The 24,211-nt window shown below is 51.7% G+C and overlaps 8 protein-coding genes and 1 non-coding gene across 9 annotated transcripts; 5 read left to right on the top strand and 4 right to left on the bottom strand.

The window, feature by feature from the left end:
• Window positions 1–1,157: 1,157 nt before the first annotated feature.
• On the top strand, window positions 1,158–1,241 carry M431DRAFT_t26. Its single transcript has one exon. It is a non-coding gene; the product is annotated as a tRNA-Thr (tRNA).
• Window positions 1,242–1,859: 618 nt separating this feature from the next.
• On the bottom strand, window positions 1,860–5,846 carry M431DRAFT_503591 (hypothetical protein). The gene has a single exon (XM_024918331.1). The coding sequence runs from the start codon at window positions 5,739–5,741 to the stop codon at window positions 2,085–2,087; it is 3,657 nt and encodes a 1,218-aa protein (XP_024778316.1). The 5' UTR covers window positions 5,742–5,846; the 3' UTR covers window positions 1,860–2,084.
• Window positions 5,847–6,060: 214 nt separating this feature from the next.
• Window positions 6,061–7,442, bottom strand: M431DRAFT_13145 (hypothetical protein; the record flags this gene model as incomplete). Its single annotated transcript, XM_024912469.1, has 3 exons — window positions 7,276–7,442; window positions 6,891–7,224; window positions 6,061–6,828 (listed from the first exon to the last, which is right to left on the bottom strand). The coding sequence occupies exons 1-3, from the start codon at window positions 7,392–7,394 to the stop codon at window positions 6,061–6,063; spliced, it is 1,221 nt and encodes a 406-aa protein (XP_024778317.1). The 5' UTR covers window positions 7,395–7,442.
• Window positions 7,443–7,770: 328 nt separating this feature from the next.
• Window positions 7,771–9,749, top strand: M431DRAFT_75700 (hypothetical protein; the record flags this gene model as incomplete). The annotated part of the gene is made up of 6 exons (XM_024922377.1): window positions 7,771–7,798; window positions 7,865–7,893; window positions 7,947–9,065; window positions 9,131–9,395; window positions 9,447–9,658; window positions 9,723–9,749. 6 exons carry the CDS (start codon window positions 7,771–7,773, stop codon window positions 9,747–9,749), a joined length of 1,680 nt encoding a protein of 559 aa, XP_024778318.1.
• A 724-nt stretch (window positions 9,750–10,473) lies between these two features.
• On the top strand, window positions 10,474–11,535 carry M431DRAFT_133192 (hypothetical protein). The gene is made up of 4 exons (XM_024912499.1): window positions 10,474–10,903; window positions 10,978–11,010; window positions 11,141–11,187; window positions 11,262–11,535. The coding sequence occupies exons 1-4, from the start codon at window positions 10,702–10,704 to the stop codon at window positions 11,433–11,435; spliced, it is 456 nt and encodes a 151-aa protein (XP_024778319.1). The 5' UTR covers window positions 10,474–10,701; the 3' UTR covers window positions 11,436–11,535.
• M431DRAFT_503594 (hypothetical protein) lies at window positions 11,442–12,332 on the bottom strand. The gene is made up of 3 exons (XM_024918332.1): window positions 12,157–12,332; window positions 11,859–12,067; window positions 11,442–11,793 (listed from the first exon to the last, which is right to left on the bottom strand). The coding sequence occupies exons 1-3, from the start codon at window positions 12,289–12,291 to the stop codon at window positions 11,721–11,723; spliced, it is 417 nt and encodes a 138-aa protein (XP_024778320.1). The 5' UTR covers window positions 12,292–12,332; the 3' UTR covers window positions 11,442–11,720.
• A 219-nt stretch (window positions 12,333–12,551) lies between these two features.
• M431DRAFT_527347 (hypothetical protein) lies at window positions 12,552–15,635 on the top strand (the record flags this gene model as incomplete). Its single annotated transcript, XM_024920708.1, has 2 exons — window positions 12,552–13,063; window positions 13,113–15,635. The coding sequence occupies 2 exons, from the start codon at window positions 12,552–12,554 to the stop codon at window positions 15,160–15,162; spliced, it is 2,562 nt and encodes an 853-aa protein (XP_024778321.1). The 3' UTR covers window positions 15,163–15,635.
• Window positions 15,636–19,313: 3,678 nt separating this feature from the next.
• Window positions 19,314–20,003, bottom strand: M431DRAFT_1378 (hypothetical protein; the record flags this gene model as incomplete). The annotated part of the gene is made up of 1 exon (XM_024912567.1): window positions 19,314–20,003. One exon carries the CDS (start codon window positions 20,001–20,003, stop codon window positions 19,314–19,316), a length of 690 nt encoding a protein of 229 aa, XP_024778322.1.
• Window positions 20,004–22,111: 2,108 nt separating this feature from the next.
• M431DRAFT_282096 (hypothetical protein) lies at window positions 22,112–22,824 on the top strand. Its single transcript, XM_024914022.1, has one exon. The coding sequence runs from the start codon at window positions 22,199–22,201 to the stop codon at window positions 22,691–22,693; it is 495 nt and encodes a 164-aa protein (XP_024778323.1). The 5' UTR covers window positions 22,112–22,198; the 3' UTR covers window positions 22,694–22,824.
• The last annotated feature ends 1,387 nt before the right edge of the window (window positions 22,825–24,211 follow it).

The following is a 24,211-nucleotide window of genomic DNA, read 5'->3' on the forward strand; positions in this document are numbered from 1 at the left end:
GTGCCGTTGCCCCCATCCCGATGCTACTGCAAAAAGTATTTGCATTTGATTTCTTCTGCCGCTACCAACTGCCTGCTACATACAACCACAGCAACAATGTCTGCGCTTTCATACCAGCCATTGCTATTGGTGAATTCGGATGGCTTCTCTTGTCTGGGACACACCCGAATATTCAACATCCCGACCGCCTTTTTCCCTTTATTCCCGGCACTTCTCTCTCTTTTGTGCTCGTTAAGCTCGCGGTTTATTTTAGCCCGGTCCTGTTCTGTTCCCCCAACATCCATCCCATCCCATCCATCCCTCCACAGCCAACCAAAGGAATCGACTTCGGCAAACACGAAATCTATCCTTTGCCCTTTCTTTCTTTTCTTTTTCCGTTTTGTGCAAACTTATTTACGGCCTGCATTAGTAGCTGCACGCACTGCTTACTCCAAGTATCTGCTTCCTGCGGCGCTACTGCACGACGGGGCTTTGAATCACCATTTTGCTGCATGCATGCGGCATATGCACGCTGGCAAAGAGGGGAGAACGATGAAGATGGAGGCCATTTCATCTACTTTACAGCACATTACGGAGTACTACAGTATGTACGGAGTACGCAGCATTGAGAGAAGAGATTTTTTGGCTGCGTCTCTTAGCGTCGTTTCATTGTGCGACATTGTGTGCTCGTATGCATGCATGTCTCGTCTTGACTTGGTTTCTTGTCTCTCATTTTTTTTTCTTTTTCTTTCTCTCTTTTCTGACCTTTGCTTACCATGATGTGTAATTCGTGCTGGTGGCGCATGCAAGTACTATGCCGTAGTGACCATACATCTCGTAGTAGCACCAATCATCTCTTCCATGTTCTTGATTTCTCTCTCGGCGACTGAGACATTGCAGGGGGCTGGAGAGAATTGCTCACGCCCAAAGTGAGACATTGAGCGTGAGCAGATGCAAATCAGATTAGGCAGGCGAGATTTCAAAAGGACAACAGTCAAAAAGTCACAAAGGCATTGGCATCCAGTGACGTCAATCCCATTCTCATTTCTCTTGGCCTTTGCTTTTGTAGTTTTTACACATTTTGCTGTAAATGAGAACGAGACGAGATGAAACGAGATGAAATCGGCCAGTTTTATGACTCGGTTATGCCAGCCCGAGCATCAACTCACGAGCTCTCGGCCCGCTTGGCTAAGCGGTATAGCGTGTCACTAGTAATTTCACTTGACATGACAAGGTGATCAGTTCGACTCTGATAGTGGGCAGCTTCATTTTTGGTTGTTTCTGTAGCATTTTCCTTTTTGTTGCTACACCTCTTCTTTTTACCTCTCTTTACTCTTTCAAAGCGTCCATGTCGTTGAGTTTGCCGCATGATTCAGGCTCTAGGCTGTATATACGCAGATGAATCCATCAACATATGATCGTGTACTTGTACTTCATCAACTCAGGGTTTCTTCACCCATTGGAATGTCCAGATAAGAGTAGCGCAAAAAGCAAAAACTACAATAAACGATTCACACGCATCCAATGCGATGCAAGGCGATGAGACGAAACAAGTTCAAGGCGAGACAATGACGCAGGCTCTGGTATCCTCCATTCCGGTAAAGACAAGAAGCCTTCCCTTTCTCAGAAGCTGAAAGTGTCTCTTTGTGAAACGAGCAACTCAAGGGAGCTTTTCACATGTCTTGAGCCCTTGCTCACGGCGTCATCATACATACCAGTGAAAACAAGGACGTCATTGGCCGTGGTGAATACCTCTCGTATAGTTCGAAAGAGGAGATTCACCCAGAAATGGTTCGACCGCCGTCATCAACAAACAAGATACACAATCACCGTTGCCGTGCTAACAGCTGGCATATTCAGTTACTCCAAAAAGGGCGGATGGGGGGAAAAAACACATTTTCTTTTTGGTACCTAGAAAAATCTAACAGAATAAACGCCCAACGCATGCCACTGTAATTCCACCCTTACACATTATTAGAATTCAAGCAGAAAAATTCAGAGTATCCCCTATCCCACTCCTTCGTTCAGTATACGGGAGAAGAGCCCCTCCCCTAATCTCACCACGGTGGCCACTTATCGTAGCAGAGAGCAGTCGTAAAAAGCAATCATAGAATAATGGCTAGTTCTGGTCGGTCTGAGATGTCGTCGTCCAAGTTGGGATAGTATGGCACCATGGCATCGGCCGCAGCCACGTAGGCATCGTTGTACAACCGCCAGTACGGCGTTCGCACTTTTCTCGCCGGGTGGAAGAGTCCGGCCCAGACATAGTTGAGCACCAAGCCAGGACCGGCAGCCACGCGAATGGCCTCAATGGCTTCGATGATACGGTCAATGACGTGGGGACTGGTCTCGAAGAGGTTGGGATACAGCAGGTTGAGCAGGTGAATCATGGCGTCTTCACAACCAAGACCAACCACGCCGAGCGCAATATGCTTGACAACTGATGCGGCCGTCTGTCGATGCACTTGGTCTCGGTCTGTGAGGGCGTCTTCCAGCAGAGGCGTGACAGCGTAGACATAATCCTTTGCCATTTCGCCAATGTACTCAAACAGGAAGGACAAGGACTTGAGCACACCGTTCTGGACGTTGAGCTCAGGCACACGGTATTCGTTCATTAGGGCCGGCAGGACGGTGAACGGGGCACAAGTTTCGGCAACGATACCAATGGCAACGGCAGTGTTGACACGAGACTGTCGTTCCTGTACTCTCAGGTTGTTTAGCAGCGTGGCCAAAACATCCTGGGGACCGATGGCTTTGGCAATGAAACCAAACGTGTTGTTTGCCGCTCGACGGATTCCCTTCTTGTGAGCTTTGAGCATATCAAGAAGCTCAAAGCAAATTCTCATCCACTCTCGAGCATTGACACTCTCGGGGCCTCGGTCGGCAATGCGTCCCACCAGGTCAATCGTGTTTTCCTGCACCTTTTCGTGTCGGTTACGTAGAATAGGGGTCAATCGAGGAAGCAAGTCCTTGATAGGAGGCTGCATCTGAGAAATACCCACGACCGTGACAATGGATCGTAGGGCTCCCAGAATCGATCCGAGAACTTCAGGATACTCTTCTCCGAGGTACTCGTACAGGACAATGCCCAGTTTGCCCATGAGAGCATCCTCTCCGCATTGCTTCATCACCATGGCGATTCGAGAGATGAGATCCGCGGCCTGCTGTCGAACAGTGGCAGACTTGTTATTCAGCCTCCACAGGATTGTGCTGACAATTTGTGGCAGGTAGGGCTTGCATCGTGATCCCAGGGCGTTGACCACCGAACCAAAGCCGTTGAGCATAACAATGTCCTCGACACTCTGCTCTTGGAACGCATGAAGGATACCGTCAATCAGGCGTTCCTCGAGACGCTCGCCGATATCTGCGGCACCGAGACTGGCCACCACTTTCTCAACCGTCTCTACCGTCATTTTTCGGTAGGCTTCGCTCTCATCCTTGAGATTGTTGACAATTCTCTCCAGAATCTCACTCACGCCAACCTTTTGGCCAATGTCCACTGTGGTCTCAACGACTTGCTTGTAGTTTCGCTTGTCCAGAGCCATTCGCCGCACCCAGAAACTCTTGAAGAATTCGTCCAAGACGTGTTCCTTCAAGTAGCCGGCTGTCACTCCCTCTGTGCCTGCGCATTGAGACACCACCTTCAACACCACCTTCTTCATCTCCTCATCTGGGGAGGAAAACTCTCGCAGTAGAATCTCCATGATTTGACTGGTGTAGTAGTTGGCGTACTCTTCGTCCATGAGGGGGATGATGTATCCCACAGCCTTGAGAAACCCAGCCAGGCCCTTTCCTCGTTGTTTGCGGGCTCCAGTCCACAGTGGGTTGAGGATATCGTCGAAACTCTCGATACCATACGGATTGGATGCCTCAGCAAGGGCGGCAATAGCCAGACTCGTAACGGTTCTAACTTTGGTCTGGTCATCGCTCAGGTTGGGGGCGATGCAGTCTACCAAACCCTTAAGGTGAGGCAGCACCGCGCATCCCATGAGGATAGGAATCTGCTGGACGATTTTGACTCCGGTGTGCCTGGCTTGCCAGGACTTCTTGCTTCGGCACACAGCTCGGAGGAAAGGCAGCAGAGCGGGAATTCCGAGGGCAGATGCGACAACAGCAAATGCTCGGGCGGTCGTGTTACGGACATACTCATCAACATGGTCGATATCCGGCCGCATTGTACTGATCATGGTGGCAAGACCTGCTGCTTTACTGAGGTTGGAAATAATCTCACGACCTTCGACTCTGGCATAGTAGTCTTGATCAATCAAAAGTGGCTCGATAACGACAAGGATCTTGTGCACGTAAGGGCGGACCAAGTCGTCCAGCTTGTAGAGAATTCGGTCAATGACCTTGACGAGCAGATGTCGCTCCTGATCCTCCAGTGACTTTTCCATCAACAGGGGTAGAATCTGATCAAAGAGGGCACCGGCGCCGAATTGCCTGGCATTGTCCGTAATCTGTCGAAGAGCCGTCTTTCGCATGGGCGGGGTTCCGTTCTTGATTTTGAGAAGCAGTCTCATAATCTTTCGCTCTTTCAGCTCGTCCACGCTGAGGGCGTTTTCATCAGAGCCGTCTGTAAGCTTGCCAAAGTACGCCATGTCCTCGGGCTTGAAAAACTGCAAGTCTCCCACTCCGGGAATCTCAGCTGGCATCGGCTTTCCACCAAGTCTGACTTGGTCAGGGTCCTGCATCATGAAGCCAGTCTGAGGTGCCGGAGTGGCCATGATCTTGTGGGTTGGGGCCCGGACAGGTTCATATCCAGGAGGGGGGTCAAGGACTTTGTAACCCTCGGCTTCGCCTGGCAGGAGCAGGTCAAGCTCTTCGTCGCTCAGGGGCATGTTTCGTCCAGAGATGTCAGTTCCAAAGGTCGTGGGCATCGAGGTTGCCTGGGACTGATGCATGGGAGTTGCGAGCCCCTGGTTGCCCATGGGTGTCGCAGATGGTGCTTGATCCCATCGCGAGCGTTTCTTGGGGCCGTCCATGGCATCTGGTCCCGGAACAGAGGGCGTCTGATCCCACCGGGAGCGCTTAGGCTTGACTGCGTCCCCATTCTCCTCCTTTACTTCCTCCTCTCCAGCCGGCGCCGATGAGACATCCCATCGCTTCTTACGCTTGCGTACCGATGTGACGGCCTCCGTGGAGCCCGCCTCTGCGTTTTCCTTGTCATGATCGGCGAGTGTCGGCTTTGCGTCTTCACCACTGTCATCGTCCAACTTGGCTTTGATAGCTTGCTTCACACGCTCCTCCTCGCGTTCAATCTCGCGCAGCTCCATGATTTCTCGATAGCTGGTCCCATTCTCTGCAGCACCAGCTGCTCGGTTCTCAGCAAAGGGATCAGCTCGAGTTGGCGTGAGCACGCGATTGAACCGTCGCTTCTGATAATCCGTCTCGCGGTCGGTGATGCGTCCGCTCTTCTCGCCTTTGCCAGCCAGAATATCATCTTCCTCAACGCCATCGCCGCGGGCAAACTCGTCAATCATCTCACGAGATGCCGTGTACTGACCAACGAGTCTACGCGTGTTGTCTCCATCTTCCATCTCATCGTCATCATCCCCCATTGGCAGAGACGTGTGGTATCCCGCAAACTTGTCGGCTTCCTGTCGGTCGTACAGGTCGTTGTCTGCGCTGTCGGTGAGCCGCTGCTTCGTCGAGTCATTGCGTTGATTCGAGGCTGCCAACGCGCGGGAGCCTTTAGTAGCGGCTGCCGCAGCGTTGCGCTCCTGCTGGAGCCTCTTGATCGTCTCGAAATCTGCATCAGACATCTTGGCTCATCGAACTTCCTGCTTCATCCCGGTTCTAACGTGTTTGCCGTGGTTCCAACGAGAGCGTTGCGCATGGAGGTGTGCTGCTGAGAAGCTTGTTGATTTTAGATAGGGATTGCATGCCAAGCTTTGCATAGAGGCGGCAAAAAGTCTACCGCCAACGCAATTCCGACGTTCAGCCGACGCGCCACTACGTGCAGCCAATGCGACGACACTTGCGTTATCACGTTAGCCTTGGACCAAGAAAATATTAGAAATACAGAGAGAAGAAGGATGGAGAAAAGAATTCATATTATTATTATTATTATTATTATTGATTTCATGGCCGGGCTCTTGTTCGCCGCCTTTTGGTTGTCGTGTCTACTTCCAGAATGACTCCCTCCTTTGTATCTTCCTCCTTCACAAGTACTACACTTTCTACTTCAACCTCAACAGCAACTTTCCTCTTCCTTGGAGACCCCTTCTTTGAGACTGGAGCATCTTCTTTCTGTGATAATTCCTCGACTTTTTCCTCCCTGACTTTCTCCTCCTTGATACGGCTTGAAAACTCTCGCAGGTCGGCTGTAAACAAGACTGAATGAGCCCAGCCCGCATATTTGCCCCATATGCCTCTGAAATGGTCTCCGATCGCATCGTACATGACCTTGTTGATCGTTTTGGGGCCCTTTTTGCCAAAGCGATAATCTCTCTGCGCAATCTGAAGAACATGTGTATCTACCGGGACTGATTCTCCCCATCCTAGACCCATTAAGCATACACAGTCGGCCACCTTTGGACCTACGCCAGTGAGGGAGAGGAGTGCAGCCTGGGCATCTTTGTAGGTGGATTGCGGCGCATCCACTACTGCCACGGCGTTGAACGCAGGGAAATCTGGGTTGCGTAGTGAGTCTAGCCATGCCGAGGGTTTTTCTTTGGCAATGATGCGAGCCGTCTCTGCGATGTACTTGGCGCGATAACCAAAGCCGAGCTCTCTTAAATGGGCCTCAACTGTCTTCTTTGTTAGAGACTCTGGGGTTGGGAAATCGTGCATGGCCTCGCCCTCTATATGGCCAATCAACGGGCCATAATGCTTGCAAAGTTTATGGACCTAGAGTTCAAGTTATGTTAATCGAAAGTCGTCCTTCGTAAATCCTTCTCATGAGGACTCACCATTTGAGAGATTCGAGATATGTTATTGTTGCTGCTGCATATAAAGCATATCAACGCCTCCCACGCATCTTGGTTCAGGATCCGAACTCCCGTAAACTGCGGTGCCTTTTTCCGAAAGTTCGGATCATCCTTCGACCACTGCTGATACAGGGAAGCCAGATCAATGTTTAAGCTGAAATAGTGGCGAAGAAGATCTTCTGTATCGTCCTTCTCTGATGGCACGTCTTTGCCGGATGATTTACTCTCAGCACGGTGTTCTGGCCAAGTCACTTTATAATGTAGATGAGTTTCATCTTGCTTCAAGGACAGTATCCTCCCATGCAGGGTACACGTCCTATTTCTGTTAGTTCAGCATCTGTAAGAGCAACAAAGATGTGAGACCAACCATTCATCATTGAGTTTCCGCCACCTAAATGATTGGCCACATCGCAGGGTCGTGTCAATACAGAGTTCCGTGAGGCTCACTGGCAGTTTGCGCCAATCGACAATGCGCTTCATCGCCATAATTGATGTAACTATTGAGTTGGATTCTAGAAAACAAAACAATTACAGATACAGGTTAATACCGTATCTGCAGATAGTGTGTAAGTCGTCGATATGATAGGGGCCACCACTATGGACTTTTCGGGTCCTGAGGCGCGTCACTAAAGCACTAGCCGCAGATAATCCGGCAGGCTCTCTAACACTAACGCCGAAGTGGATTAGCGCCTATCTTGCAAAAAGCTCCAGCCTCGCCTTCCATGCAAAGCATTGGCAAAGGAGCTTTTGGCCAAGAATCTTGCCGGCGACTCCATCGACTGTCTTTTTCATCACAGAATCCGGCATCACCAATTTGAAGGAGTTGTCCGGCCGCTAGAATTGGCGACGAGAAACCACAACAATGAACGGCGACAGTTATTCATCTCGAGGTACGACGCGCGTTCCAGCCGCTGCTCAATTGGCGCCTGTGCTAACCAAAGTTTCGCGTCAATCAGATGGGGGGCGAAGAAACCGAGATTATCCTGTTCGTATGCCAATTGCTGTTTCCACCCGCCGTATCTAATTGCTTTGCTCTAGAGCTCGAGGGGCGAAAGAGATGACCGTCGCGACCGACACAGAGACCGTGATCGCCGCCGCTCTCGATCACCAGACCACCGTGGAGGCCATCGCCGGCCTGAGGGAGACGTCGATGCATACTCTTCAAGTCGCAGCCACCGCGATAGGGAACGCGAGGACAGATACTCATCGGCGCGCGACCGTCGGGGCGACCGTGAGTGGGACCGTGACCGAGGCTCTTACCGCCGAGATGCTCGACGTGACGATGACGAGAGGCCCAACCGACGAGACCGAGATGGATACGACGATCGCCGAAGAGGAGGACGAGGAGAGCGAGAGAGGCGCGGTGATGATGGATTTGCAAGGCAAGAGCAGCCACGCCGCAGCCCGTCGCCTCCGAAGAAACGAGAGCCCACTCCCGATTTGACGGATGTTATCCCCGTGCTCGAGCGTAAGCGACGTCTGACGCAGTGGGATATAAAGCCTCCTGGTTATGACCTCGTGACAGCCGAGCAAGCCAAGCTTTCTGGCATGTTTCCTCTTCCAGGTGCCCCTCGTCAACAACCGATGGATCCAACAAAGCTGCAAGCCTTTATGACTCAACCTGGTGGCCAAGTTACCAGCGCAGGACTCAAGGCGAGCAACTCTCGCCAGGCAAAACGTCTGCTCGTTTCCAATGTCGCAAGTGGTGTTACCGAAGACGCACTGATTTCGTTTTTCAATCTACAACTTAATGGGCTGAATGTCATTGAGAGCTCTGATCCTTGCGTTCTCTGCCAGTTTTCTCAAGACAAGGCATTTGCCGTCCTAGAGTTCAGAAATGCGTCTGACGCAACTGTTGCGCTCGCATTGGATGGCATCACCATGGAGGCCGATGATGCACAGAATGGCACCGCCAATGGTGGCAACCACGGGCTGAATATTCGCCGACCCAAGGACTATGTCATGCCTGCGCTACCAGATGAGATGCCCTACGACCCAGAAGTCATCTCCAACGTGGTGCCTGATACTGTGCACAAGCTGTGCATCACCAACATTCCGTCTTTCCTTTCCGAGGATCAAGTTATTGAGCTGCTCGCCGCCTTCGGCAAGCCCAAAGCGTTTGTTCTGGTGAAAGATCGCAGTACTGAAGAATCTAGAGTGAGTCAAGCTTTGTTTGCGGATGTGATTTATCAGTGTAAATCTGTGCTAACTATGTTATCAAGGGAATCGCTTTTACCGAATATCTTGAGCCTTCCACAGCAAACGAGCCTGCTTTGAACAGCCTGAACGGAATGGATGTTGGCGGCAAGAAGCTCAAGGTGACAAAAGCCAGCATTGGACCTACGCAGGTCGCCAACTTCGACGTGGGCATCACTGCAATCAGTGGTCTCGCTTCTCAAACCTCCAATGACATTGAGAGAAGCTCTGTCATCCAGCTTCTCAACATGGTCACTCCTGAAGAGCTTCTGGACAATGACGATTACGAAGGTATGTGAGAGTGTTGTTCTTATTATGTCAGTATTCTAATCCTGGATGCAGAAATTTGCGAGGACGTTCAGGACGAGTGTTCCAAGTTTGGCAAGGTCGTAGAGCTCAAAGTCCCCAGACCATCTGGCGGCAGCAGACAATCCACCGGTGTGGGCAAGATATACGTCAAGTTCGATTCTGAAGAATCCGCCACCAAGGCTCTTACAGCTCTTGCTGGACGAAAGTTCGCCGACCGAACTGTAGTGTCAACGTATTTCCCAGAGGTTTGTACTCCCTGTTCCCTGTTGCTCAACCTGACCAAGAAGACGAAAGCTAACCCATTGGTAGGAAAACTTCGAAGTGGGCGCTTGGTAAACTGTTGTAATTAATACTTGGGCGAGGCGGTATAATAGGTAGCTCATGACAAATCACATTCGCAGCCACGGGAAATCATGATTGCTTTGGTTAAGGGCGGAGCGGTGCAGATACAATGACAAACGTACTTTGTTCCAACGTGGGATCACAGGTACGAGAAAAGAAAAAAAGGGACGGCGTTTGTGTGCTTTGCTTGGTTGTGGCTGCGAAGAATAACGGATCAAGGCTCAATAGTAAGCGAATATGGAATGTCAAATCTCATTAAGATTACTACGGTGCTATCGCTAAAGAAAAAACAAGCTGGGTCTATAAAACGTCTATTTGCTTCATGTTAGCAATACGTCTCATCCATGAGTGTGTTGCAGTTAAGTAATGAAGAGAAGCGCCAAAAGATCAGAAGTCCAGTTAATTCATTGGCTTTCCCGAAGGAAAGCCTAACATAAGAGGTGCCAAAATGTAACAAAATGTGTCGTGTCATCATGTAGGTACGTGCCATGAAGGCATCGCCAGTGTGTTGAGATTGAGGAAAGAAGAGATGGCTTACCAGTTCAGAATGGCCTAATAACAGCGCTATAAGCCGGCCATACCAATTTCCTCTTCAGATTCTTGCTGCAGCCAGCAACATTTAGAATCAGCTGAGAAGAAAAGGACGGATCAAAAAGAAAGACGCGGCGCGTCAAAAGTCTTTCTGAGGGAAAATTTTGGAGAAAAGAAGATATAGCGGGTCGAGATATCGAAGCCAAAGAGAGACTGGTCAGGTCACGTGCCAGCGCGGAAATCTGGTTAGCTGGACCACTAGTCACGCAACGGCGCTTTCCGCCTTTTGCCCTAACTAAGCGAAAATTTCATACCTCCCCCCACACGACCTAATTGTTACTTGCTCTGGCAACTTCGCGACCAGCTTCTCGACAACTTTTTTGCATCCTCCGCAGAAACCTCCAAACCAGACAAGATGGGTAGACTTCACAGCAAGGGCAAGGGCATTTCGTCCTCCGCCGTTCCCTACTCTCGCGCCGCTCCTTCGTGGCTGAAGACCACCCCCGAGCAGGTCGTCGACCAGATCTGCAAGCTCGCCAAGAAGGGTGCCACTCCCTCTCAGATTGGTGTTGTCCTGCGTGACTCCCACGGAATCTCCCAGGTCAAGGTCGTCACTGGTATGTTAAAATAACGGGCATTGGCAAGACTGCAATGGGAGGAGCACTGTTGACTGACTGGTGAAATTTTGCAGGTAACCGAATTCTGCGAATCCTCAAGTCCAACGGTACGGAACCCTGAAGCGAATGAAGAATGTCATGTTCCAACGGCGCATGCATGGATATACATACATTTTTCATGAGATACCTCTCTCATGTGCCTCTGTGCGGTCTTGACTGACAGAGTGATCTATATAGGCCTCGCCCCCGATATTCCTGAGGACCTGTACATGCTGATCAAGAAGGTGAGATTTCTGCGGCTCTGAAAAAGAAAAAGGAGACTCTTGGGCGAAGTGAAACTAACAGTGAATAACTCCAGGCTGTCGCTGTCCGCAAGCACCTTGAGCGCAACCGCAAGGACAAGGACTCCAAGTTCCGCCTCATTCTCATCGAGTCCCGAATCCACCGTCTGGCTCGTTACTACAAGACCGTCGGTGTCCTGCCCCCCACCTGGAAGTACGAGTCCGCTACTGCCAGCACCATTGTCGCTTAAACGGGGAAAAAAAGACCACGGGTTATTTACGGTCATGGTCGTGGAGGTTTTCAGGTCTTAGGAGTTTGGGACGTTTATGAAAAGCTGCATTTAGAGCTATGATTCTTCTGCGTTGGTCTGGAAAGACCGAGCCGGCAGTCAAATGCTCAAATCGAAAGCAATTGGACTGCTCATTGATATAGATGTGCTCTGGGTATCCTAAAATCCCTGATCCTGTAATCTGAAATCCTCAACGCCTTCAACGTGCCTTTGTCCCATGATCTAATAATGATGCTTTGAATCAAATTACCCTGTCCTCTCCAGCTCCCTTGACTTTTGTATCAAATACTCGCCCAAAACTCGTAGGGGGTCTTCTGGTCTGTAGCAAGGTAGTTGTCAGTGACAGCTTCCAAATGATGATGCCCACCAAGGCTATCAACCTACTTTTCTTTGGCCAACAGTTTCATTCCCTCCAGCAGAGCACCCGTGACCTTTGAATTCAAGTATCGCCGCGTTGAATCGCCATGTAACGGCGGCTCTGAAGGCATTGTGAATCCTGAATCTGGGTGCGCTGATGCCGCTCTGGAGCCATGCGCTGGAGTTCCTGTTCGGCCAGGAGCAGGACTAGGTGCAAAGGCAGCGGGTGCCGGTGACTAGTAGCGGTCAGTGGATCAACACAGCGACAAAAGCAGCAGAAAAGCCATTGCTTGGAGCAAAATCAGAATCATAGAAGCCGCCTTACTGCTTGGTCTGTTAGCACATCCGCCATGACGACGTCGTTCCCTTGGCTCTGCTGCGAGGGCGGGTTTGAAGCTTCATTGTTGGAAATGGACACCTGCGGAACATCCACCGCGGGCTTGTGATCGTCCTCTGCCATGATTACGGAATGCCGGCGCCAATTGGTCGATTGCAAGCTGGGCGATGGGCAAAAAGAAGCTGCCATTCCAAGCTCAAAGAAAGCATGAACTGTGGTGGGGACAGGCACTTAGAGGGGTCAGCTGACTTCGCGTTTAGCTGTTCACGGGCCTCCGCGTCAACTTCCACTCTTCTTGTGCAGGACATCATCCATTCTTTCAGCTCTCATTTTTCATTTTTTGCTGTCAAGAGGCCAGAGTCTTGCTTTTGAAATGGGCTGCTATGGATGCTTTCGTGAAGCGGCTATCAGATCCAGACGCTGAAGCTCGAGATGCTGGGTGCTCACTTGGTGATGCATCGTCAGCTGCCCCAAGGCCGTCTAAGCGGTTAAAGAGGGACAATGGCACCGATTCAGAGTCGGAAGAGCCAAGTGAGCTTCCGGTTGAATATGGGCCACAAGAAGTTGCTGCTGCAGAAGCATTTTCGGATGAAACAGACCAGCGCCGCAGCAAGGAGCGAGTCACCGAGTTTGAGAATGCTCTGCCGCCCACCGAGACCAATGAAGAAGCAATTACGGAGTACGAGACTCTCAGGTCTTCTCAAAACAACGCCGGCGAAGAAAGATCGGGTGTGAAGACGGCTCCTCTATGGATCAAGGGAAGAAGCTCGATATATGTCGATGCATTCAACCTCGCACTAGATACAGTCTTGGAAGAAGAATCGTCCCTGTTCAGTAGCAGAGAGTGTGAGATTTTCAACCAGTGGAGAAGCTTGAACTATGAAGCGCAGTATTTGTAAGTCACTCTAGCGGCCAAACCTTCTTCTACTTATTGGAGAGGATAGATACGTCCGACTGTTTCTCCGGAAAACTGCGGCATGGCATCGATCCTCTCGCTTGGGGTATTTCAACGACATCTCGGACCATGACAGCGCCATCGCCACGCTGCAGGAGTCCCGAACTCTGCCTCTGGAACATGAAGAAGAGTCACCCGTAGAAAACAATCTGGAAACGCCTGGGGATGTCAATACTTTTTCATTTGCTGATGCCTCTGAAGACTATCTCGATACTATCGAGGAGGCTGCATCGCTATTGTACCTTGATGAGCTCAAAGCTCTAGCTAAAGAAGCCAAGATCCAAGGGAAGACCAAGATGGACATGATCAAAGCCTTGTGCCGGATGAGCCAGCAGCAAGCTGGGCTGCTGTCTTTGGGTATTAGCAGACAAAACAGCAGAGACTCGAACGCCTCTGAGGGAACGGACCATCCTACTTCCACAGTGCGCAAAGTGAAAAGGGAGAATTCCAACCGAGAACAACATTTTCTGACCAAAATCCTTGCCATTGTCGGTCCATGTATTCGAATATCACCTGCTACTTTCACACTATTCGAGAGAGTTCACCTAGTCTTTTACAGATCTACAGAATGGACGGAGAAATCACTGACGACTATTATTCTGGCAAAGATTGCTAGGCGGAATTTTCCTGAATACCTTGTGTGTCGCTCTTCCACAATATTTGCATCTCGATCTCACTTACTGGAATATGAGGCGGCCATTCGTATGGAAGCGGAAGTTGATAGCGTGCTTGAATTCAATGGACCACTAGATGAAAAAGGTTCACAGAAAATACTCGACATTTTCGAAAAGGTATATCCCCGCTGGAAGGTGTTGGTTGAGGAAGAAAATGAGAAAGAGCGCCAAGTCTACGAAATGGGAGAGGGTGCCTATCTCAGGAGATTCAATCCTGCCCACTCATATACACGAATAATCGTGAAAGCTGCCTTCGTCCTTGGCAAACTGAAGAGATACGCCAGGGAGCATGAGCTGTTGACTGAGCTTTTAGAACAGCGACTCTTTCACCTTTCCCGAAGAGGCTCCTGGTATCAACGCAAGGCTCTCCTAGAAGAGCATTACATGCCCAGCCTTGATCCGGAGCTCACCACCCATGAGTTGGAGCAGCAAAAGAAGCGGTGGAGGGCCATAGCAGTCTCGACTTGTGAGACTGGCCTTCAAGACCCCGATTGCCATCTCATACACCACTACGACTTACAAAAACGGTTGGTCAAATTAGAGAAGAAGCTTCGTATCCCCAAGCGTCTTCAGCATGATTTTGGACATGTACGGCTTGCCGATCCCTTGGAGTTATCGGTTGAAGGAATCCAATTGAAGAAACCCCCGCCACCGAAGCCTGGAGGCCAAGCTCAAAGCACGAGAACCATGTGGTTGGACGATTCAGACTCTGGCGGTGTGTGCACCGTGGAAGAGATGTGCTTGAATCACTTCCGGTCACAGGGGTGGAAGGGTTACCATGCTGAGGGAGGCATTATTCGCACCCTGTTTGCTTACTTGTTCTACGACATCCTGTTTGTCTACATCCCCAACGTATTCCAGACGGCCTTTCAGACTTGTCCGCTGGACTTGCATACAGACGCCTTCTTCCCTGCTCGGACCTCGGAGATCAACCATCGACTGGTCGAAATTGCCAACGGAGAGGGTGAAAGGCTACTTCGTGGGGTCTGGGAACGGGAGCATGAGCGGCGAACCAGTGTGATAGGTCTCAATTGGGATTTCCCAGTGGAGGACTTGACAGAACTAGTACGCTGCTTCCAAGGTAGCGCTTTAGCCGCTTTATGCAAGGTGATGGCTCAGGAGTACAGACAGAGAGGTGGAGGCATCCCGGACCTTGTTCTCTGGCGGATGGCGCAAAACGAGGAAGCAGACGACACAGACAAGGTGCCAGGAAAGGCAAGAGGAGAGGCCATGTTTGTTGAGGTCAAGAGTGCAAACGACAGGCTGAGCGACACGCAGCGGCTATGGATCCACGTCCTCACTGGCGCTGGGGTCAAAGTCGCTCTCTGCAATGCCGTCGCAAAGGAAATCAGAGAAATTGACTAGTTGTCTGCCCACTCAGTCGCCTGCAGGCATGTATGCCTTGAGATGGAGAAGAGGGGGGAATATTCCAGTCGTGATGGAGGGTGCTCTACTCAAAGGTGGAGTTGGAGGCGTGGACAATTGACCGCCCCTCCTCCTTCTTAGAAGCCTGGCCGTCGATGCCCCTGCGGGACGATCTTGATTTGCCATGTTTGCCATGTGCAGGCGTTAGGCGCGAGAATAAAGACTGCGTGGGACAGGTTCCCCGAAGGCTATGGAGAGTCTCCACAGAGCTCCGTGTGATATTGAAACGAGTGTTTTCATCACCGCTCCGTGCGTGTGAGTGTGCGTGAGTGCGTGCGTTTCCAATTATAGCAACAAATGGAACTCGTCTCAGAATGTTCCATCGAGGTAAAACGGATGGCATCTTCATCCTCCTCTTCCAATGTCGGCTTAACCCGGTTTCAGCAGAGGTGATACAGGCCAGGATCCCCGCCGCTCTCGTTTCAGGACTTCACATCAAATATGATTTTCTCGAAAGTCTTGCTAGTCTGACGGAAAACTGGGACCAATAAGAACACATGGCGGCATCCAGATAGCGTGACTCGCATGACTGAATGTCACAATACTACTCTACAGCACATACATGCCTTGGCAGCACGACGAGCTTCAAGTCGAGCGCTGGGAGACGGTGATTGAGAGCAGGCTAGCATCAGCAAAGCAGGGGTGGGAGAAGCTTAGAGTTCCCAGCCCAGCGGTGAGCCGATGCTAGTCCCGCGGATAAGAGGCCTCGCGTGTAGGAGAATTACCTCTGCGTGGTAGCTCGGCAGTTGGTGGTCAAAGAAAGATTGAATCTAAGCACTAACGTCTCCCACAGCGGTTCCAACTTGAGCTCACGAGGCAGCCTTCGCTTATTGAGTTTTTCAAATCTTGGGAACCCGGGATTTTAGCGTCTCTCAAGGGGGACAGTCAGTTTCCTACTAGCCCTCCTCGATTTGCTATTCGTTGCAAGTCGCAGCTTTGCTGGCCGCACAGATTAGCGCAGCTCGACGCAGCTGTACGAGCAGCAAATTCCTCGCCACATACGATGTCACGGCATGAAGGGTCCTACTCGTGCCGTCCATGTACATAATGACCGACTCATTTCTTCGTACATGCTGCCGACATACGCCCTCGTACATACAGCAGGGCCTCATTTCATAGGCACAGCAGCATAGGCAATGGACCCCCGAAAGCCACAGTAGCGACGGCTTAGTCTTCTGCATCTCGAACAATGTGTTGCCCACATATCAGGGCGCTTAGATCCCGGCCAATCATGTACACCGGACTCGACGGGTGGGTGACAGACATATCCACGCTAGCCAATGACACGGCTCGCGGGAGCTCGACGGCGCTTAGAGGTCCACCTAGCACGAACTGGGGTGGCATTGGGTCGTTTGTCCTGGGAGGACGCCGCTTTTAGCTGCTCCCAAATTATGCCCTTTTTTTAGGACCATGATGTCCTACGAGACCGGGGTTGGGGACCGAAGAGGGTGTGCGGCCAGTGACGTCGGCGAACGTCACGAACGCACGACGGATATGCCCGGACGACGAAGGATGGGGGTGTTCTAATCAAAGAAGGATGAAAGGAAAGGCAGCACAGAGCAAACGGGATGGTGTCGTAAGGACGTAGAGAGCAGAGGAACCTGAGGCGACCCCTACTACAGTAAGACGGTGCTTGCTATGACGAGCATGTCTTGATGGGGGAGGGGGCGTGTGCAAGATGACTTAAGCCCAGGCACGACAGGAGAGGGCTTGAGCTTAACGACAAGATTCGAGATCGAGAATTGGCCTCGGCAATGACGATGATGGGCAAGACAAGCTCTGCGTTTTCATTTGCTCCAAGCTCGCTGCCTCTCAGCAGGGAGTAATACGCTCTCTGCCTATCCTGCGTTCTTGAGTGGACAATCCATCATACGTGTATATGCAGCCATCCATATTGATGACACAAGACGGGATATAGCCGCTCAACGAGATGTCGAAAGAGGTCTCGCCAGGCGGCAATTAGGCTCGTTCCGATGGCCTGGCCTTTCGCTCAACCCACGGCGCTACGATCCAGCAGATTAGATCACAGCAAGCAAGTAGAAAACAAAACAAAACGATGGGAATTTAACGTAGCACTTCTTGGCCTCTTGCATCGCGACCTAGCGGGAAGCATCTTCCCGTCCGGCCCATTATCCGGCCCAGACACACGCCCACCACCGCACACGGCACGCACGCACGCACAACCGCTCATCTAGCATAAAATTTACCACGCGGCCAAAAAAGAGAGAAATAGGAAAGTGTTGATACCACACAAAACTGTCACGATGGTCCTCTTCTTCTCGTAAGGGGAGGGGGTTGAGTGTCTTTGACGCAGTGACTTGTTTAGGGTGGGAGGATTCGAAGGGGATCTTGTGTCCCTTTCATAATGAGAGACAAGACACATCTATAGAAGGGGAGAATAGAGAAGAGAAAGACGAAAGGGATTCAAACAAAGGGCAAAACTCTCTCTTTCTCTTTGTCTCTCTCTCTCTCTCTCTCTTCAACTATGAAAAAGCCCTAACATGCACAAACAACTCACAGATACGCCCACCTATATCCTGCATATTCGCGCCCAGTCAACCACAAGACCATCCACATTCATTCACACTATAAACACACATTCCATGTCATAAAAGAAAGTGTATGAAGACAAAAAAGCCCATGCACATGCGCCAAGGACTCTTTATAAGGCCCCATAACTGGTACTAGTATAAGCAAAGGACTGGTACTAGTCTTGAGCAAAAAGACACAACTGCAGTGGCACTAGTATAAGCAAAAAGACTCCAGGCGCCCACTCCCATGCGACCGCCTCTGCGACCATCCTCCCCCGGCCTGGCCTCTTTTTTTTCTTTTTGCTTCCTTTTCGCGCAAAGTTCTATCTACCTGCAGCTTTGCGTGAAATAAAGGGAGGTGGGGGAAAAGAAAGAGAGAGAGGAGAATGACAGAGGAAAAGAACAAGGCATGCATGAGAAGGCGACGAATGAAAACCGTCTCTTATACCGAGTTTTGCTCTTCACGCAGTACAGAGTCGCTGCTCCATATTGCTTGATGCTGGTACACACACATACATACACATACACACCAGCAATTGGAAATCCTACATGTCGTAAAACGGGCCAGAGTGATCGCTGTCGCCAGTAGACGCTGCATCTGTCATGATCGGGCTTGTGTTGCAATCGGAAGTTATCCCACTAATCAGAGCTGTCCCTCGCCATCATGATTAGTCACAAAGCAAATTCTCGCCCAATGGTTTTCATCAATAGTCTTTTATGTGTTCTCTAAATAGTGTATAAGTGCGTGCTACGAGCATCCCATCTGCGCTGTGCAGCTGTGCCCGTCTTGTTATTCAAGAGTGAAACTGCCTCCGTCAACCCTGTCCTGTCTTATGCGACCTCGCAAACAGCCGGCCCCTCTTGGTTCCCGCTCCCGGTGACACACGCCGCATCGCCTGACCCTCTGCCGCCCCCGCCCAGACTCGAGCAGGCAGACTATTATCCACAGTCCGACTCAAGCTGGTCGATGCGCTGTTCAACGCCCGTCAGACGTCCAAGGCCGTGCCCCAAGGAAAACGCCAACAAACTCCACAAGGAAATCCCTTGATTCTTTCAGACAAAGCCTCCACCCTCACACGTCCTAACGGACATGGAGGAATGCGGTAACAAAAAAAAAATGAGATAGCCGACATGGTGATGGGAACGGGACAAAAACAAAGTAAAAAATAGAAAACTCCCCACACCACTCTTCCATGATACGCCAGTAGTAGTGTCATGCCGGGACTCGCCCGGGTTTAAATGGTTAACCATCACATCGTCGACTTCAGCTTCGACCAGCGTATTAGTGCTGAAGGTTTCGTTAATAAAAAGGAAGAATTGGAAGCACGTCCCCCTTCCAATTCTCTGATCATCCGTTTTTTTGGTCTCCCACAGGGAGACATGTAGTCGTCTAGACAAGAAGCGAAAACACCCAGTGATGTCGGATCATGGTTGGTATACAGTTGGTGCGTTGATAGTTAAAAGATGTGCAGGCTGATGGCATCGCCATCAGCATATGAAGAGGTGATTTGAAACAGAGCATCGTAATCTGCCGAAACATGGCTTCCCGTTGTCGTCTCCTTACTCCACCTTCCGTCGCTTGCCTCGGGGGGCGGGGTCCATTTTGGGGGTGTAAGTGACGGTTCTTGTCACCACCTCACGGATGTGCCGTACACTTACCCGTGAGGACTTTTGCTTCTTCACTTCTCCTAGGCGAGCCTTGAGAGCAGCATCCCAATCAAACACAGAGTGGATGGATCGGGCGCTGAATGGGGAGCCAATGAGCCTTGAGCTCAAGGGCGAGTCCAGGTTGGAAATAGCAGGACTAGGCGGCACCTTCAAGCTAGGAAAGCAATTCGCCCCAGTAGGAGGCGCGGACATGGGCAGCGGCGCCGTGAATGGAGTTGGAGGAACCGCCATTGCCGATGCTGGTGATGAGGGCTTGCTGCTGGCGGCGCTGGAAGCCGGAGATGGACGCCCATCTGTTGAGCATGTCTCCGACTTATCGCTAGCGGCAGATGTTGGCGCAGAATCGGGAGAAATCTCGCCCGGTGCAAGAGCCGGTGAGTTGAGTGATAGAGCCTTTGAGAGGAAATCGGTATATGCCAATGGCGGGCTAATGGGCGTCTTGATGTAGCTGGGATCAGGTTTATAGGCGAACAGAGCGGACCTAGGAGTGGCCGTGTTTGCTGAGTGTATATCGGAGGGAAACGTGCTCGTCACTGGGGTGGAGAGCTTGCCCAGCTTAGGCCTGGCTGTGGCTGCGGGCATGATGGCGGTTGTTATTGAAGATAGCTGGTTGCTGTTGTTGAAATAAGATGATGGGTGATACGCAAGTTAAACTGTGCGTGTGAGCGTATGCGTGCGTGCGTGCTGCGTGTGAGTGTAATTTGAGTTATTCTTGTATTCCCTAGTAGCAGTGGTACGTAGGTGGGCAGTCGGTGATGGTCAGAGGCGAGCAATGTTGAAAGAGATGTGAGATGAGTAGCAGTCGTGGCAGCTTGTAAGCCTCGAGGCTTCAGAGCGTTAACCAGTGATGCCCTTCAAGCGAAGATACGCAATGAGATGAAGCCAGAGAAAAGTTTGGCGGGGACGAAAGAAGGCAGGCCACGGCGGATTATATTGTGTTGGACCGTTGGTTGGCAGTAGTGGTAAGAAGAGAAGAAGCGGATGGGGCGTGTTCCTAGGGAGGTGTGTTGGAGAGCGTCAGAGACAGCAGCACCCCGGCCGACGAGGGGTTTGGCGGCAAAGGCGAGCCGGGGTTTGGCTGTTTGAGAAGAGCCAGTCAAACCAGAGCAGGCAGTGTAAGGCTCGGGCAGGGGCTGTGTTTTGGATATGCGCCGGTGGCCTGGATGGGGGGCGTTGGAAATCCCTGCCGCTGGACGCCTATTGCAGGCTGCCGATGGCCAAGCGGATTGGGCGACGACACAGGAAGGATTTCTCAAGGGGGGGTGGGAGCAGGGGATGGAGTGGAAGACGGAGCGCGCGAGAAGGAAATTGGCCTGTTGCTTGTGTCTATGCCTGCCTATGCCTGCCTGTGCCTGTGCGTGGGCGGGTTGCTTTGCTTTTGGGCGGGTTGACGTCGGCGGATGCGCTGTGCTGTGAATGGGCTCTTTGGCGCCGAAACAAAACGAAACAACGAATGGCAATGAATAGTCGAGGTTGAAGGTGAAGGAGATCGTGAAGAGGAAAAGGAGAAGTCTTAGAGGAGACGGGAAGCAGGAGAAAAGAAAATCCAGGCGTCTACAGAGTACATAGGAGGGAGACGAATGGATCTCCCTGGAAAGAGCGAGTGCTTCAGCACCTGCTTGTTGGTGATGGCAATGGTGATGACGGAGGCTCAAAGTGCAGGCACCACCAGGCTCCAAACCCTCTGAGGGAAGGGGGAACCAGAGGGGCGTTGGCCCTTAAAGCAGCGCGAGGCCGAAGGGTGTGCGCACGGGTACCTCGATGCTACCTTACCGGTGCGGTGACGATGGCCACGAGTAGCGGCAGCTGGAGACTGTCCTCGAGGTACTGAGCAAGTACAGACCGTTCAACCGCTGGGGCGCTAGAGATCCAGGCACTGGAGGTGCTAATGGCAAAGTTCAACGGCGGTTGGCTTCAATTCAATTCCAGGTCCCCCAACTACAACTACATGTACGAGTACACTCTACGGAGTACTATCACCACTAAAGGCATGGACAGCAGTGCTCGTTGCCCGAAAGCTGAGATAAGAGACGACGCCGCTGCCGCTGGCTCTGGACAGTACTGAACGCTTCGTCCAGCTTGGTCAGTCACATTGCAAGGGAGGGAAAAAGCAATGACAACCTAAGCTGAAGAAAAAGCAAAGAGAAACCGACAGGCCAGCTGGTACAGTCAGTCCTAGAATGCTGCTACTACAGTACTAGCACTCGTAGTAAGTGCTTGGGCTGAGGGGTGAGCCGTAGAGACACAAACTAACTGACAACTTCGCAGGTCTTGTGGTTCAAGGGGAAGATCTCCGGGCGCTTCTGCTAGGCCGCTTTGGTCGTCGGGAGCGACTGTGATTCGACGGCCAAGTACGAAGCAAAATGGGCGCGGGCTACCGCCGTGTCCAGCTGATTGGCCGGCCTCCCAGTTCGGTGCTAAGGGCGGCTTGGGAGAGAAGGGCGAGCGAAATCCATCACGGCATCGCGCGAACTGGTCCCAGAGACTTGGGATGGCCGAACGTTCCTAGCTCGCTGACAAGTCACTGGTGCTATTGTGCTAGCGAGATAGAGGTGATGGGACTGGATGGATCGGGCCCTGTTAAGCTTTCTCCAGGTCTGTGATTCAGGCCACTAGCTTCGGCCTCGAGCTCCCAGAAAACAGGTCACGATGGATGGTCCAGTCGTCGCTCTTTTCCCACTCGGCTGGCCGTACCGTTCGCGTGGTTCGCAACTTGGGGAGGTGAGGGTCCGAAAACTGGGGGATGACGCGATTCCCTTGCCCGGTCCCAGAAGGTGATGCTTGGTCGGTCACGGAGATCAGAAGCGGATCCAAACAGCACCCAGAACCGCGGTGATGTGGCGGTCGAGATATCAGCGGCGCTATTCTCGAGTCCCTGCCCGGCGCTGAATTCAGGGGACGATGAATACGGTCAGGCAGGCCAAAGCGAATTGCCTGTGCACCCAGCAGGTCCTTTGAAATTAGGAGCCAGAATAAGCAGCTGCCAAAGCAATGGGCAACAGAGGCCGTTCAATATTTGTCAATGCGCATCGCTGCCGTTTTCGTCTGGCGATATCTGGGGGTGGCTTGAGCATTCAGCTGGGGTTTTGAGCGAGGATCACGATCCAGCATGTCGTACAAGTCACAAGTGCTGTACCCAGGCGACGACATGGACGCCCCAACACCAGACTCCAACTCGCTTTCCAATTAACCTTCTCTCAACTTCCCCTCCTGAGGCACCAAACCAACCACCACAAGCCGACCTTCCCTGCTGTTTGGTTACATACTCGTAGATGTACGACGCAGCATCTGGGGGCGCTTCTCGCCGTCCATCCCGTCCATCGCATGCCAATCATGTTGCGATGAAGTTTCCACGATCTGGCACAACCTCTTGATGCATCGATGCGCGCGCATCAGCTGCTCTGCGGAGCACCATCTCGGGCCTTGGTTTCGAAGATCAGATATCAGACCCCAGACAGCTTCAGTTTCTTTCGTTCCAACACCATTCACTTGCCCAGTCTTCAGATCGAGCTCTGGCAACAGCCGGCGCTTAGTCACACTTCAAACCTGTACCCGCGATGGAACCGTAGCAACAGCCGCTGGCTGCATGTCGGGAGCAGACGCCGTACGAATGCGACCGGGCCATGGCCATGAGCTATTCTCCCGGACGCTTTCTGATTGACTGATCTCTCCAAGATGACCGCCAAAGCGACCCGGCTTGGTTTTGATAGGCCGCACACGAGCGCGCTTGTTTGAAGGCGCCAGCAGAGCACTGCTGCCATGCTTTTGATCCAGCCTCGGTTTCGTACTATTCGATGCGGCCACTCAATGCGGCCAGTGGACGCTACTTTGGATGGCAGCCAGGGCATTTCGGTCCAGACACAATCTCAACAGGTTGAAGGCGGCCACCGCTACTCACCCCAGTCTAAGCGCCGCCGCTCTGCATACATGCATGCATGCATGAAAAGAAATGAGAGAAAAAAATTAAGCCGCCAGGATCCTTCTCGCGCTTCATTGGCGTTGTCCGCTAACGAAAGTAGGCGCATCAAAGGCCCAGCGACCGGATGGCGTTGAAATCGTCCAATCCGCCTCGCGCCTCCTGCCTGAGATGTAGGCAACATGGCCGAAGTCGTATTCCGCTGCTCCTCTTCGATTGTATTACCTTGATACAAAGCCAAAGCTGTGCTGGCCACCGTTTCATTCAGATAGATACGAGTACGAAGTCCAGCGTGGCCCCTTGTTCTTTGGATTTTCAAATTGTTGTTGGTCGTTGGTATGCTCGACCAACATGCATCATAAGCGGCTCCGCCAAAAAACCATCTTCATACCGCATCTAGGAAAGCTGTGTTCGTGTGGATCTGCAAAGACCTATAACATGCAGCATCCCAAATTCTTGCGGCTCTTCTTGGTCCATGCGTGTTCAGTCCGTTCGGCCTCGCCCTCGGGCATCGCTGCGTTGTTCGCCTTTGTCGAGACGGTGCATGCACTTCGCTCCGCAGTCTAAAATGAAGATGCAAGCCTCCATCCTTCTCGTCCATCCTCAGAGGAGCGGGCATCAACGCTATTCGCTCCACGGGGACCCCCTCTTCATCGTCTCCCATTCCTTCCCGCCGGGCTCTATCCTCTAGTTGATGGCCACGACATCATGGCAATATCCATCCTGGCCTAGGCTCGCGGCGCGCCTATGACTGCGTAACACCACTACAGATATGAGTGGACGCCTTCTCCGCCAGCCCAGCCGGCGTCATTCAGCTTCATGCTTCTCCCATGTCCGTCGGACATTGGCATGAAAATTACGTACAGAGGGTGTT

This window comes from Trichoderma harzianum, assembly GCF_003025095.1.
Source record: "Trichoderma harzianum CBS 226.95 unplaced genomic scaffold M431scaffold_2, whole genome shotgun sequence".
In the NCBI taxonomy this organism is placed as follows: domain Eukaryota; kingdom Fungi; phylum Ascomycota; class Sordariomycetes; order Hypocreales; family Hypocreaceae; genus Trichoderma; species Trichoderma harzianum.

Excerpts from the sequence above, each read along its gene's own strand:
- M431DRAFT_503591 (XM_024918331.1), bottom strand. The coding sequence starts at position 5,741 with ATGTCTGATGCAGATTTCGAGACGATCAAGAGGCTCCAGCAGGAGCGC.
- M431DRAFT_133192 (XM_024912499.1), top strand. The coding sequence starts at position 10,702 with ATGGGTAGACTTCACAGCAAGGGCAAGGGCATTTCGTCCTCCGCCGTT. Across the intron at positions 10,904-10,977 it reads CCAGGTCAAGGTCGTCACTG|GTAACCGAATTCTGCGAATC; the intron begins GTATGTTAAAAT and ends GAAATTTTGCAG. Across the intron at positions 11,011-11,140 it reads GCGAATCCTCAAGTCCAACG|GCCTCGCCCCCGATATTCCT; the intron begins GTACGGAACCCT and ends TGATCTATATAG.
- M431DRAFT_503594 (XM_024918332.1), bottom strand. The coding sequence starts at position 12,291 with ATGGCAGAGGACGATCACAAGCCCGCGGTGGATGTTCCGCAGGTGTCC. Across the intron at positions 12,068-12,156 it reads ATGTGCTAACAGACCAAGCA|TCACCGGCACCCGCTGCCTT; the intron begins GTAAGGCGGCTT and ends GACCGCTACTAG. Across the intron at positions 11,794-11,858 it reads AAACTGTTGGCCAAAGAAAA|ACCAGAAGACCCCCTACGAG; the intron begins GTAGGTTGATAG and ends ACCTTGCTACAG.
- M431DRAFT_282096 (XM_024914022.1), top strand. The coding sequence starts at position 22,199 with ATGCTTGGTCGGTCACGGAGATCAGAAGCGGATCCAAACAGCACCCAG.